The sequence below is a fragment of the Perna viridis genome, chromosome 10 (genome assembly GCF_037379345.1).
Source record: "Perna viridis isolate PV_CMFRI_1.1 ecotype Kerala chromosome 10, ASM3737934v1, whole genome shotgun sequence".
Taxonomy (NCBI): domain Eukaryota; kingdom Metazoa; phylum Mollusca; class Bivalvia; order Mytilida; family Mytilidae; genus Perna; species Perna viridis.
Window position 1 is genome coordinate 14,324,748 of NC_142454.1, and position 16,713 is coordinate 14,341,460.

Below are 16,713 nucleotides of genomic sequence, written 5' to 3' on the forward strand. Positions count from 1 at the left end.
GGACAATTATGTATGGAGTTATTTATTTTGTGTGTGTGCTGTTGTTTTTTTGTTTTGTTTTTTTTTAGGGGGTGTTATGTTTTGTTTTTGTTTTTGTTTTGCTTTTTGTTCGGTTTTGTTGTGTTAATTGGAGTTTCGTTTTTGGATAAACATTTTTATTGGCATGCCCCCTTTTTTAAAGCGAAAACATTGTTAACAAATATGCTTTCAATAAATCTTCGTGAGTAGCGGATATGCCTACAGATGGGGTCTGTACCCTTCCAAAAAGTCTTATAAAAAGCTAGAGGAATAAAAAACCTGTTTTTATACTTTTTCTTCCTTGGCCTAATACAGCTATAATTTATTTTCGATTGTATGAAAGTTTTATTTCTTGTAGTTTCGGGTGACTGCCTTCCTTAATTGAGCATTAAACGAACAATATAAGTAGTGGTCCCTTGACTTTCTATTGTTTATCAAGTAGGCGTTATCTCAATTATATCTTGGTTCAGAAAAGGGGGTTAACTATTTATAAAAATCAATTTAAATACATTTAAATGTCGTAGACATTTGCAGTGCATTTAAAGTCAAACTATTAGAAAAACACAAGAGGATAATTCGGATTACAGACCTGCTGTTTTTTAACATTTTAATTCTAGATTAAACGGATAAAGGATTTTGAATTTGTATTCTGAAACTTGCGACCAACAGATCGAATACGTGTAATACACATTCAAGAGGGATTTATTTACGATATCGTTTTCCGTCTTTTTAGTTTTTGATTGAATATCTAGATCGTAAAACTTATTCCAACGCATCGACAGCTTCCAAGTTAATTTCGTGACAGATATTTTAATTCATATTTTTATTGAAAAAAAATATATAGTTGCGTATTACGTTTTTTGTTTAGTATGAGAGCTCAAATAAGTTATGATGGATGTATTTTAACATTTTGAGTATTTTTATTTCATTGGAACTTATAGTTGATGTAGCAGACTAGTCTTAAGTGGTAAATATGTTTATCAACTTAAATGTTTACTCATTTTAATTGTCAAAGCGTTTTGAGAAGATTTAACATCACACATGCATGTACATTCTTTCAAGTATATACCTGTGGTTTACAAAAATATTACAAAAACTTCAAACATGGAGTAATGTAGCGAAATCAACCAAGCAAGCAATGTGTAACACTCTTTTTCTGCATCTTGATTTGTATTTTAATTTTTAAGAGGTACAGTAAGATTTTCATGTTTTGTTCTTTCGAATTTATGATAATTTTCAAATATACTATTAACTTATTGTTTAATATATTGACAAGTTTTTCGTTATTTTCTTACAATCAACCTTTCATTTATTTATTCTCTTCCAAAATCCTCTTAACGGTCTCCCAGTTTATCACTTTGACAACTTGATATTTGGGTCGGTGTTATATTTCATGCGTAGGCCAGTGGAAAACGTGCTTGCTTCTCTCTGGGTCTGTCCACCTTCACTTTGACATTCCTATATAAGGTAGACACAGAGTGAGACCAACGGGGTCTACAGTAATAAACCTACGAACATTTTTGAAAGGATTTCTTTTATCTTCTTATACACAGAAGAGGTGCTAAATTGCCTAAAATTTCAACTCCGTATTTACATATATATATTTCCTCAATGTATATGTGCATTTAATGCAAACAAAACGCAAATATGCCTCCCACAACATTTCTCATCTTCTAAGTCATAGTTAAGTTTTATAACCCAATACCGAAATCTCATTTATCATTTTCGACATATTTCATGAAATATAAGGTTAACGCCTTTGCAGCCAGTAGATAATAGACATATTATGTTCCTCCGAGCTTAGTTGAGGACTTCTACTTACACTATGGGCTCACAATAAGGGTAACTGACGTGAGTTTCTCGTAATATGTTTCCATAGGCTTATATTCTGCTTAAATATTTTTTCATTCAACGTTTTCTCATCTAAAATTCACTTTATATGGCAGGTAAAATTTAGTCATTTAAGGTTACGTTCAATTTTTATTGACATTGTCAAAGATTTGATAGTTTTGGAGAGTTTTATGATGACAGAGTATATTTGCTCTCAATAATGATGATACATTTTTATATTGTAACATCAAAATCGGTCGATCTTAAATTACAATGAAGTTTATCCAAATCTTATGTTTGCATGAAATCTTGATTTTTCACTAATAATAACCCAAAAATATTCTTGACTCGTTTCGCTCGATCATATCCATTTAAAGATATTTTTTCAATAAAAAGTAAACTTTACACTCTTTATTTGATAGGAAGTCGAACTTTGATTAAAAAAATGTGTGAATTATCTGGAAATTCCTATGTCGGGTAAAGCCTTTTGCTACTAAAAAGATAGACAGGGGGTGATTCATGCATTGTGTATGAAATTGGCACTTTGCTAGAGAGTTATCGTTCTTGATCTGGTTGATTTAAGTGGGAGATGAATGCAAGGTTTTCCTAAAACATACATGCTAAAATGGCGTGAACGGTTTGGTTTTCAGCACCATGAGTCACCTCTATCATTGACAGGGTGAATTTTATGTGGATTGGTTCTTAAAACAACCATTATTGGTGTTAAACTACACAAAAATCTTGCTGCAAGATGGGAATAATTTTAGAAGGGTCTTTATTTCGGTAGGTAGCAAACGCACATGATTTTGATTTAAGCCTAGCTTAGGCTTTGTTCAGTATTATCATGTGCCGAACATACGTACATTGACTTTGTAGCAGCCTTAGAAAATATATTATCATTTCAACATTAAAATTTTATTCTTTTTTTTTTTCAGTTGGTAAAATTGATTAAAGAACTATGACGATGGTTAAAATAGATACAAGTATTTCAAAAGAATTAAAAAGTTGCGATAAACAAATGTACTCTGAGCGCGAAAGAACCCCGAAGAAAATATATTCATCGCTGAACGATACTCCAACCTTATCGCCCTCAACTTCATTCTCGTCGCTCGATTCTGGATTCATACACGGTGAAACTTCTACACCGCCCCAAGATTACCTTTCACCCGACGGTCTAGACGTGGGTGCATCGAAACAACATGATCAGGTCGTACCGGAAACATCAACTCCTGTGTTGACTCGAGTATCTATTCTCCGAACTTCAAGCCAAAGGACGAAATCATGGAATTCTTCACAGAGACAGCAGGTAGACCAAAAGGATTCCGTGCGCTTCAAATTAAGTATTCCACTAGAAAATTACAACTCGTTTTCGGATTCGGATTCTGACAGTCAAACAGGATTATATTCCATAAATACTTTAGAGAGCGTTAACAGACCCAAACGCCGACGGAGAGAAAGACCGGTCGTCAAGGAAAAGGACTGGGAACCAGTTGTGGTACAAAGTCTAAAAGACGATAAACAAACTGTTAGACATAAAATTAAAGCAGGATATGTGTCCCAAATCAAACAGATATTTTCTATTAATAGCGACTTTCAAACAGACGACAATTATATAGGACCGCGAAAAAGCACGCTGAGAAGACATAAAAGTGCAAATGATGTTACTAAAACTTATTTATCAGTGGCAAATTTTTCATCTTCCTCACCTGAGCGTACACATTCCTTACTTAATTTAACGGACCGTCCTGACTTATCATCTCTCCGTCACTCATACGAAACTTCCGGCGAGCCTAAACATTTGAATGAAGTGCCAAGGGCGGGACAATTAACTTCACCAGTATTGAAAAACACCCCATCAAGTAATGCAAATGATTTTCATTCTGACAAGAATTTCACAAAAAATGTCATACTTGAAAATAAAATGGAAAAAGCAAGTGAACCTAATATTAGTTTGATTAGCCGAAATCAGGTTTCTAGACGGCCTGTTCCGCGACATAGAACTGAGTCTAGAAGTAGATTGAACTCAAATGAAGTAAAATCAGAAAAAGGAAATATATCATCTTCACTAAAAACGTCGCAACAAAAAGATGTCGGGAATTTCGCCCGCTCAAAAAGTTTACGGACATTCCAGGCGGAAAATAAAGATGTCCCATGTTTTAGGAAAGGAAGTGTTCGTTCAATAAATATGGCGACTTCCGCAAAAGAGGAAAAAATAAGTTTTCTCCGAACGGGTAGTTTGCGTGCTACCGACGCTTTAAAGAACTTTTTGGAGAAGCAATATCCGTCCGACGAAAACCAACATTTCACAAAAAGTGGTACTGTCGAAGAATTAAAATATTCCAGTACAGTATATAAGTGTAGTCACCAAGAAAGGAATATCGTAAGAGTCAATTCAGAAAAATTATTGAAGTCCAAAGAGGGAACTATTCCTGAACACGGTAATAGTACTCATAGTCAATTATCGAAAGTGTCCGAGTCCGGAATTCATTCTAAAACTAGAAAGCATTTTCCAAGTCCACAAAACACCTCACAAAGTTTGAACACTGACAGTGACATTTCAATGGGATTACAAGAAAACAAGACCGACATGAACGCTAAATCATATCTGTCTGTAAGTGAAAAAATATTGGTTGGTGTTGATACGAGTCGTTATAGGAACGAAGTTCAAGGTGAATATTCTGTCCCAATCCAAGAAAATCTTACTCGTAAAGGAAATACTTCTTCCTTTACACGAATAGGAAGTGAACGTATACCTAGACCACGGAACGATGTTAAACAAAATCATGATGATTTGAGTGCAAACTTTCAAAGAGTAGGAAGTGAACGAATTACAAGTCAAAATAAGCATAACAAAGATACAACACTGAAACTAAGATCATCCGAAACAAAATCAAAAACCTCAACTGATGCATTAAAATCATTTCTGAAAAACAGATACCCTGCACACAAAAATAATGAGGATAAGTCCCAAAAAGAAAAGAACATACAATCACTTTCACAATTTGAAAATGACGCTAAAAGTGAAATGAATGATCTTATACTGAAATTTGGTTTAAGAAGTAAGACTGAAGATGACTGGAATATAAATGCTCAGTTAAAAGTACGTGAATATGATAGTGAACAAAACAACAATTCGGTTCGTAGTCGTCAAATAGATCCAGCATTAGTTCAGTGTCTTACACCACCTGTAAGTCCTAATGTTGAAATGCCAAATCCTTTGATAGCTAGCACATTATCAGACTCTCACCCACAGGAACTGAATTCATGTTATTTTTCTGATAATACAATTTCTGAGTTATCCCCCCGCGAGAATAGGATAAGTCCTGATATCTTGAGACCAAAAGAACAAGACTCTGCCCCATATGAAAACTTGCACTCACATGAAAAGCCTCATAACATTACGAATGTATCCGAAATAATTGTGATGGGAGAAAACGAAAGAGGTATTGATGTAAACAGTTGTAGTCAATCAGAAGAAACGCCTGGGGTTCTTAGTGGCAGTATGACAGACAGTTTTAAGAATGAAAATTACTTAACTGAAAATGAATTAAATGACATTAGTCACAAAACAGAACGTGCTATTCCAACAGAACGCCAAACATTTGAGAAATCCGAATGTAACAATCCGACCGATAAGGTCATAATCATGGATACAAGGACATTTAAAGCGGAATTACTACCAGAATTGACTGACAGTTCAGATGAGCATGACTATTCTTCGATGTTTGTAAATAAAACAGGCTTGGAAGCTGGAAAATATTTACCCCAAAATAAAGCCCAATCTTCGCATCGCAGTGTGACTTTCCTTGTCAGAGAAAATGTACTAGTTGATTCCAATAGATCTGAATTCACGACCTCTTTAAATGGTTGCGATTTTGTTGATAAACACTCAAGTGAAACTGGTCATACTCTTCAGCAAGAAAGTGTTCTCAATATTAATGAATGTATTCCTTCGAAACTATCCCCTAGTTATGAACCATTGACAGTAGTTTCTGAAATACACATCGATTCGGATTTAAAGGGTCATGGTCACTTCGAGGACATTGGTGAGGTAAACAATGTACATTCGTTACAGAACGAAAACTTTATAGAAAAAATAATAGACCCGGAAATTAATACATTTACACTAAGCACTCTTGAATGCGAGAAAATAAGTCAGAAAAAGTCGCCTCCAAAGAAACCTCCGCGAAAACGAAAATCTAATCCCAAAATTGGTGGATTACAGTCGTCGCTCACGAGTAGAAATGTTAAAAACGTACCTGAAGATGAGTACCAGTCAGACGAAATCAAACTGAAAGAAAGCGTTGTTGAAACTTTCGATTTCAAAAGTGAATCAATGAATCTAAAAGGTCACAATAACTTAAAAACTGATGAAAATTTATTCGCCCAGGATCTAGATACGCACCTTTTGTCAATCAAATGCCAAAAAGATGGTGAAATGAGTAGCTCGCGTGGAATCGATTCTTTCAGTTCAGACAAAGATGAAGCCATGATATTTGAAATCAACGATAAATGTCCCTTAGGTCTGCAAACATCTAATAATGAAACTGTCGATGTTGACTATGAGCACGGAGACAACCATGTTTACCGGAACAAAAACGATTTAAATACTTGCCTTGTTAATTTGAATGAAACAAGAACGAGTACTACATGTGTAACCGCACATGCAAGTGCAGTACCTATCACAGAACATAAACTAAATAATCACTATGAAGACCAGATACCAATGAGTAATGAAACTCCAGAAAATTCTGATCTGGTACACAGTAGAGAGGAGACTCCAACGATATCTGACCACTTACCCAAGGAAAGGGAGAATCAAAAGAAATCTGTTCGTTTATTGGGAAGGTTTAATAGCAAAGACGTCAATGAACAATCAAAAGATAGCTTCACGGGTACCGTTATAAATGAGAAAAGTGATGATGTACGGTTAAAACATTCAGAGGAAGAACTCTGTGCTTCGTTTCTGGACTTTAAAGATACGTGGAATTCTAGAAGACGAAACCGCAATCAACAACATAGGTTAGAGTTAAGCCATATACCTCCTAAACTATCTGAAATATTTGATAGACAGAGTCGATCGGTGGATTCAAAACGAACCAATGAACCAAATGTGGATGTGGCGAACGACAGAACACTATCTCTCGAAACTCCAAATAGTCAGCAATACATGCATGGAAAGGATGACAATATAGAGCAAGTCTATGCTAACCCTAACTATCAAAAAGAAATAGGAAATGATATTGTTAATTGTCAAGCCTCAAACACAGTTAATTATATTAGAGAAAACATTGTTGGCTCTGTTGGTATTGAGGGTTCTAGTACATCAATATCGAGTGATAGTTCGGAAGAAGGGGAATATGTTGTAGAGACTCCATTGATAGACACTAATCACGGTGCTGACTGGAACCCTGGAATAAAATCCGAATGTGAATATCCTATATTTGATGAAAAGGGAGAGAACATTATAGCTGAAGTTTACACAATACGTTCAGATTATTCAGATGAGTCTTTTAAAGGTAAACATAAAGAGGAAAACCAAGAACCGAATCAAGACCTACGCAACGCCCTTAAACTTAATCTCGATTACTTAAACGAAGAACAAGCGGATGAATTCGTGGATGTTACTGATGATAGTTGTCAGTATCCATTGCTTCAGGTGACAAATGAAATGAAAAATGACAGTTATACTGAATTGAATACACATTCGGGGGATTACAATAATACATCTAGCAAACCAAAACGATTTGTCACCTTTGATGTCAGTTCTGAAGAAGGTAAAGTCATTCACGCATGTCACACCAGAGGCAGTGATCATGTGACAAGTACAGGTAAAACTTTAACAACTGAAAATCCGCAGTTAAAGGATGGTGACGGATCAGTTAGCACAAATACAGAAAGCGTTAATGACTTGGATTTAAAAACAAACTCTTGTCAGGAATCCGAGGAGCCTTCCAAAATTGCGATAATTCGGGATATTTCGTCTGGTGTTAAAATGCCGGAAAAATCTTCAGGGAGTACAAAAACTTCTCAAATGTCGGAATACAAAGGTGGCAAGAAGATAACTACTAAAACTACCTCCTCTGTGAACGATAACGGATACAACGATGATGAACAAACTGAACAAAAACGTAGCCTTGCTCTGCTTACGGAGGCTATATCAAAACTTAACGGGGAAAATACTGATGATATAATTCCTGAAATCAATCAAACAGTTACGAAGTTAAATGGAGGTAATTTAGTAATAACAACCTTAACGCATAAGATTGTTGAGGAGGAGGACGAACAGGAAAAGAGGGCAACGGACATGGTTCCCTCGGAAATGAATCAAAACACGTATATAGTTCAGGATCATAAGGGAGATACGTACATGATTGAAGATATTACCGACGAATATAGTTCATCAGAACGTCGATATCACACGGAATACGAAACTGCAAGTCCAGGAAGTGAGAGTCCAGTATACCAAAGAATCAACAATTTACGGGCTCATGGGCAATCCGGCATTGATCATGAAACAGCAGAGGAAGTACTCCTCAGTTTATATAATCCACACGGAATGGAGTTCTCAGAGACAGATGAGCGCTCCTATTCGGGTACGTACAGCCGGGAAAACATGCAAGTTCAACCTTATGGATACAGTGATAGTTCCTCGATGAAAAGAACAACTGCCTACGAGTATGAGGATGGTGGTTCCCCATACGGATCCTCTTCAATGAAAACCGTAAAACAATCGTACGAAATGTCGTCTGCACCTCAGATAAATCCATACTTCGTTCAACAACCGTTAATTCTGCCACCATTCCCGGTTCCGCAGTACAATCTTCTACAATTAGAACCCGTACCGCAAAAAGTAACAACCGGTGTACAAGTCGTAACGGAACAAAGGGAACAAAAAGAAGAGCCCAGAATCGTTACAAGTACGGACGAAACAGATTCGAAACATTTTAAAGAACGCCCTGTATATAAATCAGTAGCATTAGTCAAGGGTCCTTATGAATCCCCAAAATGGCATACCGCGAAGAAACACAAACCTTACGAACCGCCAGACGAAGTCGACTCGGGTCGAATGTATAAAGTTGTTAAGTCAAGTGCCTCTGATGATGTCAGAGAAGAAACTCTTGCTTACGAGGAATCTACGAGAACAACGACAACGATGAAAGCAGAAAATGCTGGGTTTTCGGGTGGTCAATTTTTCGACGAAAATAGAAATGTTAGCTCTATTGAAATGGGAAACAGTCGTCCTCTGAACTTAACTGGTCACGGTGTTGTTAATCTAAAACACACACAAGAGAAGCGACCATTCCGTTCAACAGTGGAAGTTAATGGTGGAACTGGAAGGAAGCCATACGATCAGTTAGATGGATACCAGTCCAAGTTATCCACATATTTGAACCACCAACAAAATTACCAAGGAACTCCGGAACAAGAACGTAAGGTTTATACCGATGTAGATAGAAATATGAAGGTCGTTCGTGGGAATATCTTGATCAAAAACAATTTTGAAGATGGACTGGACGAGTTTAATGACAATATAAATGTTTTTGACAATGGCTTTAACATGAGCAAGAGTAATCCGCTCTACAATAGTGACGAGGATATATACAAGCGTTATGAAGAGGAAAAGAGACGTCAACAAGAAAGGGACATTCGAGACATGGAAAATATGGCATTTGAAACAGTGGATAGATTCTCTAAATCTAAAAATGGTAGGTCAATGTTACTACTGGTGGTTCAGTATGAGTTCATTATAGTACTTTTCAACTGTTGTTGTTTAGTAATTGATATATAAACAACATTACTATCCCGGTCTTGGTTAGTTTTGAATGTAAACCCCTGTTGTGGCTGATCTTTATAAGTATATTTCCGTATAATGCTTACCTAAAGTATAAAGTAGAGAAATTAAGACAAAGTTATAACTCTCTTTTAAAAAAAACTGCATGTGTTTAAAATTTTCAATATATGAATAGCCTTGAAAAGATTACAGGTTATGTGAGAACTTATTTAATTTTCTTTTAAATTTTCACCCTAAGTCTACAATTATTAAATAATACAGAAGTAAATATAGAGATGATCTTATTATCATTCTCAATGTATGCTCAGAATTTCAATTTCGTTGCTCTAGGTTTGAAGCATCGACTTTAAATGCTACTGTTGTAATGATAACGTATGTGTTCATATTAATTCTTTATGTTAAGAATGTGCATGCATTTGGTTTTTTTTCTTTTTCTGTTGTTTTATTTAAATAATTATTTTATTGTTTTTTTTAAATATTAAAATACCAGAATAGCGACTATATATACATTAGAATTACAAGACTACACTGCTTTAAACTAAAACGTAGGTAATGTTTCCCACGTTTCAATGAATTTAATTGTAAACATCAAGATGTTTATACAATTCATGCTTTGAAATTCAGATAAGCAATACAATTTCTGCTCTAGTTCGTACGATAACACATCAAGATATTCAATTCCTACCACTTTAATATGCATTTCATTCATTTAACATAATACATGACAGAACTATCCTTGTATAGGTAACATATCAAAATGTACTGTATCCTGTGAAATTTGGTTTCTACTAACTGGATTATAGTGATATATTTCTAAATAACTTGAATTTGCTCGTCATGCAAATACTTAGCCTTACCGACCACGCATATATATTTTTAGCTTTCACCCCCCTCCCCCACAAATTATACAGCTTTTTGTACAGATTATTTTATGCAATATGAAGATTGTATTTTAAAGTAGATTTTCATTTTGGTAATGTTTTATTTGTGGTTTATTCCCTCCCATAAACTTGAATATAAGATAACTGTGTATGCACCCCTAATCATTAAACACTATAGAAATTAATTAAGATAGGAAAATATATAAGACTTCTGATTTACAAATATTCAGTGATAACATTCTCTCTAAACTACATAATATAATGTACACAGAATTACGTAATGTATGTATGCTATAGGTGGGAACTTACATATTTGTCTTTCATATAGGTAAAAGTGCCCCGAACATTAAATTAACTTGTAATAATTGTTATTCAATAGTAGGGTTGAATACTTGTAGCTATAAAGATATGTACGTACTTAATGACTACTTGGGAAGTTAACCTTTTCTTTTTATATGCTTGTTATGTATCACAATTCATTTCGCCTGATTTGAAATGCCCTCGGAGCCAACGAATTTCAAAGAGGGCGTACATGTATAGTAACCACTTGCACTGACATACAAGAAATTACATTTAAATGCATATTGAAGATGGTTGGTTCTGTATTTTTACGTTGATTTCTTCGAAAATTATCTAGACATTTTGCCGCGATTCTTCAAGTGTATAAAGATCGCCATATTCGAATTAGCTAGCATATGATATAATGAACTTTGTTTATTATTTCGCTACCGCGCGGACGTGATATTCTTAAACAGTGTTTTAAGGGTTGTAGCTACAAACACCTGTTCCCTCTGTACAATGTTAATTAGGGTGCCAAATATACCGTCACAAGTCGAAAGGTTACTTTGACAAATTTTACGCTGTTTTGATTTTCTTTACCTTTAAATACTTTCAAAACATTAACCCAGTAAATAGCGAATAATAAACACTAATCTATACAATTCTGTACAAATCACTAGTTTTACTAGGTAATAGAAAGTTACTTGTGTATAAAGATTTTTAACTGTGATAAAACTCCATTAAGAATGTCCACAACGGGTTGTATTGAAATTTAATTAAACATGTATTTTATGACACCCCACCCTGTATTTATATATCTACCTATACAGCCATTTATCGTTCTGTGGTCAAATGTGTAGTAAAAAAAAATGTCAGGTGTGACAGTGCCGTGTCTTTTCTATTTTGTTGTATCCAAGTTATATTAATCTCATCGTTGTGTTATTACTAAAAGGTTTGGCAGTACAAAGAAGAGGGGAAACAAAATGCTTCTGTCAATTAGAAAAAAACAAGGATTTTTATATAGTAGACTGTAAAAATCCTTGGAAAAACACAGAAAGTTCACTTACATGAATAAGTTTCAATTATAAACTACTGCCAACGTTTGCAAAAATGAATAAATTAAATATGAACTGAATCATCTTGACGTGGATTCCTGAATAAAAACAGATGAAGTCCTTGCTTGAGTTATTCGGATTAATTTCATCTTTGGCCAATTACTTATTTCGATGACATTCTTGTGGACATAGCAATGCCAAATTTTATCTTAATTTAATGACGCAGATTACTTTTAATGTCATTAAACCTGCATATGCGTATTTTAAAGCGTTTTCATATTGATGTAGGGTTATAGTAATGTAATGTAACACCATTTAATCACTAACTGTACACTTGTGCACACCCATTCTTATATGTGTACAATGTACACATTTTTGGTCATGTACAGTATGAATATATATTTACAGTACGGAAAATATATGATAAGAATTGTATTTCCTGTCCCACCATTTTCTTAATTTAAAGCTTTTCAAATAAGCTGTCAGTTTTGGGTTTTTCTATGAAAGTTTGAATTTGGTACTTTTCGGAGTAATTTTCTCATTCGGAAAATTCTTAACTTAAAATTTAATTTCGAATATAACTTACATTCATTTTTTTTAACGCTCAATGAAGCTATGATGCATTTCGGTTAAGTATTACAATATTAAGCAGTATAACCAAAGATAGGTGTATCTACAGTTAATTCTGCTGCCGATGGCTAGTTGTTCGTCATGCTAGCATAGCATTGTATTTGATGGATTTAAGGATTAACTATCAGATTTTCCTCCTTAGCCGTTGGGCAAATCTTGTCTTAATCTAGAATATAAATGCATTTTTCGACCTTTACAGTTATATTACATGTAGTATAATATGTGTCATGGAATGCAGATGCATATTTCATCTTTTACCAGTCACATCAACAGCACTTGTATTAAATAGCGAAACGCATTTATATATACGTGTATTTTTTAATAGTAAATATAAGTATGACTGCTTTCATCGCTTTTAAGTCGCACTCGGTAAAGTTCAAGTTTCAAAGAGATATCAAACGAATTACTTTTAATGGCTAATGACAGTTTGTCATATTCTGTTAGGTAATTTAGGTATTTTTTTCAGTTGAGTACGACAACCACAACTCATAAGAAGTGAAAATAAAACAGATACGTATTAACCTGACTTGTTTCGACAATGCCTGCGTGTTAACTATAATGATCTCGTGTAACAAAGCCAATGTCCGAGTTGAGTTTCTCTTCCTGTTAAATGTTTTATGACCTTTTACGTAGTATCAAGTCTTAAGTGAAACATTACCTTAGTATAGAGCTAGAAATGTAGACACATACTTCATGCACATACATGTATCCAAACATACATATATCCAAATTAATGTTGCATATCATACAGAAAAAAATAATGTTTTGATGGAAGTATGAATACATGTTGGTTTAAAGACATAATATATCCGCCTATATAAATGAGTAACCGTGTTATGTTTCCTTTAATTTGCTTAAATTCAATAAAGTGTATATTTTGTTTGCCCGCACAGGCGTTGATCATATCATATGAATTGATCTTCTATGCAAGTAGGAGGTTTCAGTCCTTAAGCACATTTCTAATATGGGATCCATTTACTGACGAAGTCATGTTAAACTGGTGAAAATATTTGCAAGTAGACTTAAAATAGTTAATTGTTGTTTTGTGAAAATATGGAGAAGGCAAATGCATTGTATCAGGCCAAAGGTGTGCATCTCCATGCTGGACAAAATATTACCCATTCGGTTCAATGAGTAATAAAAACATGGAACTATACTCCCTATTATAGCTATTACTTAAGTATAGAATGTTCAGGACACAGAGGAAAACTACATGTAATATACATGAACTACAGTTTAATCGAACTGCTCACCAGACAACTAAGTCATATAAAATGATAAATTATATTTCATAAGATTAAAATTAATACTCTATATCAAACAAAACTGAAATTATAGGCTAATATAAATCTAAAGTGTCTACATGCGACGCTTATAAGGTTTAATATCCATTAACTGACTCTAAAGATGGAAATGAACCTTCAACCGGGAATGAAAGCTAATGAGGGTAAGGTAAAAATAAGGATTTAAGTTTTTACCAATAAGTACAAAAACAAAACTGATGCTTGAAATATACTGAGCTGTTTTATATGGAGGCCCGTTGGGTTCGCGTACTTCCAAGACATAAAAGTTGGAAGTGCACCAGACTTACGCTGAGCTTTGGATTAGGCAGAACGTCAATACAGCAGCCCGGGCGCCATTAGGGCATACTCTGAATTTTGGGTTTTTTTACCAAAGGCTGGACTGCGCCTCCAACAATGGTTGTTTAGCTACACGAGTTACTTGACTATTGCCTTTTTTGTTCTTTGATAATATTGGCCACTGACAGTTTTTACATCTCGCTCGGTTTTGGGGGTGCTGAGCTGATTAGCTACATGTATTAAAAGAATGTCGTGCGAGATCAAAAAACGAAGTCAGGAACAAAAATTATCGGTAACTAAATCGGGTCCCGCATGAAAGATACAAATAGGATCTTCGTCTGACTCTCCCTTAAAAAAAAAGCAAATTGTTACACATTCGTACAAATGTATGACGCCATATTTACACCCTGAATTAATATTGATAAATTAAAATAACTTTCGTCTTATTTTCAGTGACAAGGAAGGCTGATGGTGAGCGACGCAAGCCACGTTCTAAACAAAACCTCACTAATCTTCTCTTAACCCGTCTTTCCACGATGGATTCGAAAGACATCCGTCAGACACTAGATGTGAAACATCACCACGAGGATGTATACGGAGATCCACATCTGGAGCAGGCAGACGGAACCAGTTCAAGACGTATCACTAACTCTAACTATGATACAGTGACTGAAAACGTCGATTTAGAGATGAAGGACGGAAAAGCTTATATTACTATCACTGTTACAGCTGAGAGACTAACACCTATAGACTATGAATTTCATGTATGGCGCAAAAATCAGGCAATTGTCACGCGCGTGGTGGAAATTGACTTTTACGCAGACGAACAACGGAGGATGCTGTATGATCGTGTGATGGATCGAGTCGATGACGAGGGTTATTCTACTACCAACAAATATAGCCACTACACCCGGCGCAAGCCACAGGAAGTCGTTCTTTCAAGTCAGGACACGTTAGAACTGTTTAATGAATTGATGGATGCCGCAGGCGGAGAGGGTGACAGGGAAGATATTACTGTAAAAACTAAAAGGAACAAAACGTTACTTCCTGAGAACCCATTCTTATACTGATACTTCGATTTCGTAAGACGAAACATTTTTAGTTTCGTTTTGTTCGAAGTGCATGTTAGATTCTTTTCTGTCGACGTTCTTTGTCAGTATATTTTTGACAAACTTTGTTCTGACTTATAAAATTCTGGTGATGCAAAATTGTGATAATGGTGCTATGTAAATAGAAGAGTACGTTGAAAATAGTGTATGATAGTAAAATGTGTAAATTTATAAATTGTAAATAACACTTCATGTTAATACATTGTATTGGTATTAATTAATTGTGTTTAAAAAATTAAAAAGGATTATACTTATATAGATCTACTTTCTGTTAAGGACATAAAATATGATAATTCATACAAAATAAATAATAATAGGATAATTAATTGGAAGGAGTGAATAACCAAAATATGATCACGAGTGCCGAATAATGCCTAGATTTAACGACTGGGTGGAACTTTTTCCGCGCACGAATTAAATCTTACTGCGTTCTTGGCATGAGTGATCATATTCTGGTTATTTACGAGAACCAATTGATTATCCTATTTATTATATAGATTTCCTTCATTATTCATTGCTAAATTTAAAATCAATTTTAAAATTTGGGAACGGCGGATTGATATCAAAGTTGTGACGTTTTGGCGGGAGAAAGTCCGAGAGTGACATTACCGAATTTATTTCGGTGTGAGTTATCGTAATTTATTTCACTGGGATCATTCGATAAAACACTGCTATCTATATAATAATAATGAATTTTGTTTATAAATTGCTAAGTGACTACTATGGCAATGCTAGTGCTCTAAGCCAAGATCTTGCCTTCCGCTTGAATTGGGATAAGGGTTTCATATACCAATTAAATTTATTACTTCTTGTACGGCAATGAAATCCTAGAGGCCATTTTGTATAAGCATGTTGGTGTATTCATTTTGTAACTGCAAATGTTGTAATAAAAGATATGAATAGTACCTATAAGATCTTAATATACTGTGAATTGTCAAACTAATCGACAGAATGTATCTACAGGCTGAAGAACCACAATTTAACGATACATATCAAAGCAATAGAGGCTGGCTAGCTATTTCACGAATGTGACATCCTAACATTAAAGTACGGAGGAAAGAAAATTTTTAACCTCTTACTTGCCAGAGAAGTATGCTTAGCCCGCCCTGGTGAGATTTAAAACTTCAATGCGAGTAATTTTTTTGGATATTATTAGCGATCTAGTCTGCATATTTACTTAATAACGGGGACATTATATACCGACTTTTAGTATTCACTCCCTGGTCAAGCCGCATAGTCTTTAATGATGTTAAGAACTGCTGAAAACAGTCTAAAACCTATACTTCATAAAGCTTTGTGAACAGTCAAAACAGTGTTTTACGTGCATCTGCATTTCATAACAATGCATCATTACTTAACTTGGAAAAATCTCCACGTAGGTTCAGGGTAAATGTGTTCAAAAGTGATCAAGGGAACCAAGATTCTAGCGGAAGTCAATAGAATGTTATCCAGGGAAAAGGACCAGGCATGGAAAACAGACAAACACAACAAAGAACATAAAATAACCAAAATAATACATACGAAGTAACAAAAGTA

At 34.7% G+C, this 16,713-nt stretch overlaps 1 protein-coding gene across 1 annotated transcript; it reads left to right on the forward strand.

Annotated features, from left to right (window-relative positions):
• The first annotated feature begins 557 nt into the window (after window positions 1-557).
• Window positions 558-16,082, forward strand: LOC148604642 (uncharacterized). Its single transcript, XM_088548398.1, has 3 exons — window positions 558-985; window positions 2,784-9,557; window positions 14,522-16,082. Exons 2-3 carry the CDS (start codon window positions 2,807-2,809, stop codon window positions 15,136-15,138), a joined length of 7,368 nt encoding a protein of 2,455 aa, XP_088404524.1. The 5' UTR covers window positions 558-985; window positions 2,784-2,806; the 3' UTR covers window positions 15,139-16,082.
• The last annotated feature ends 631 nt before the right edge of the window (window positions 16,083-16,713 follow it).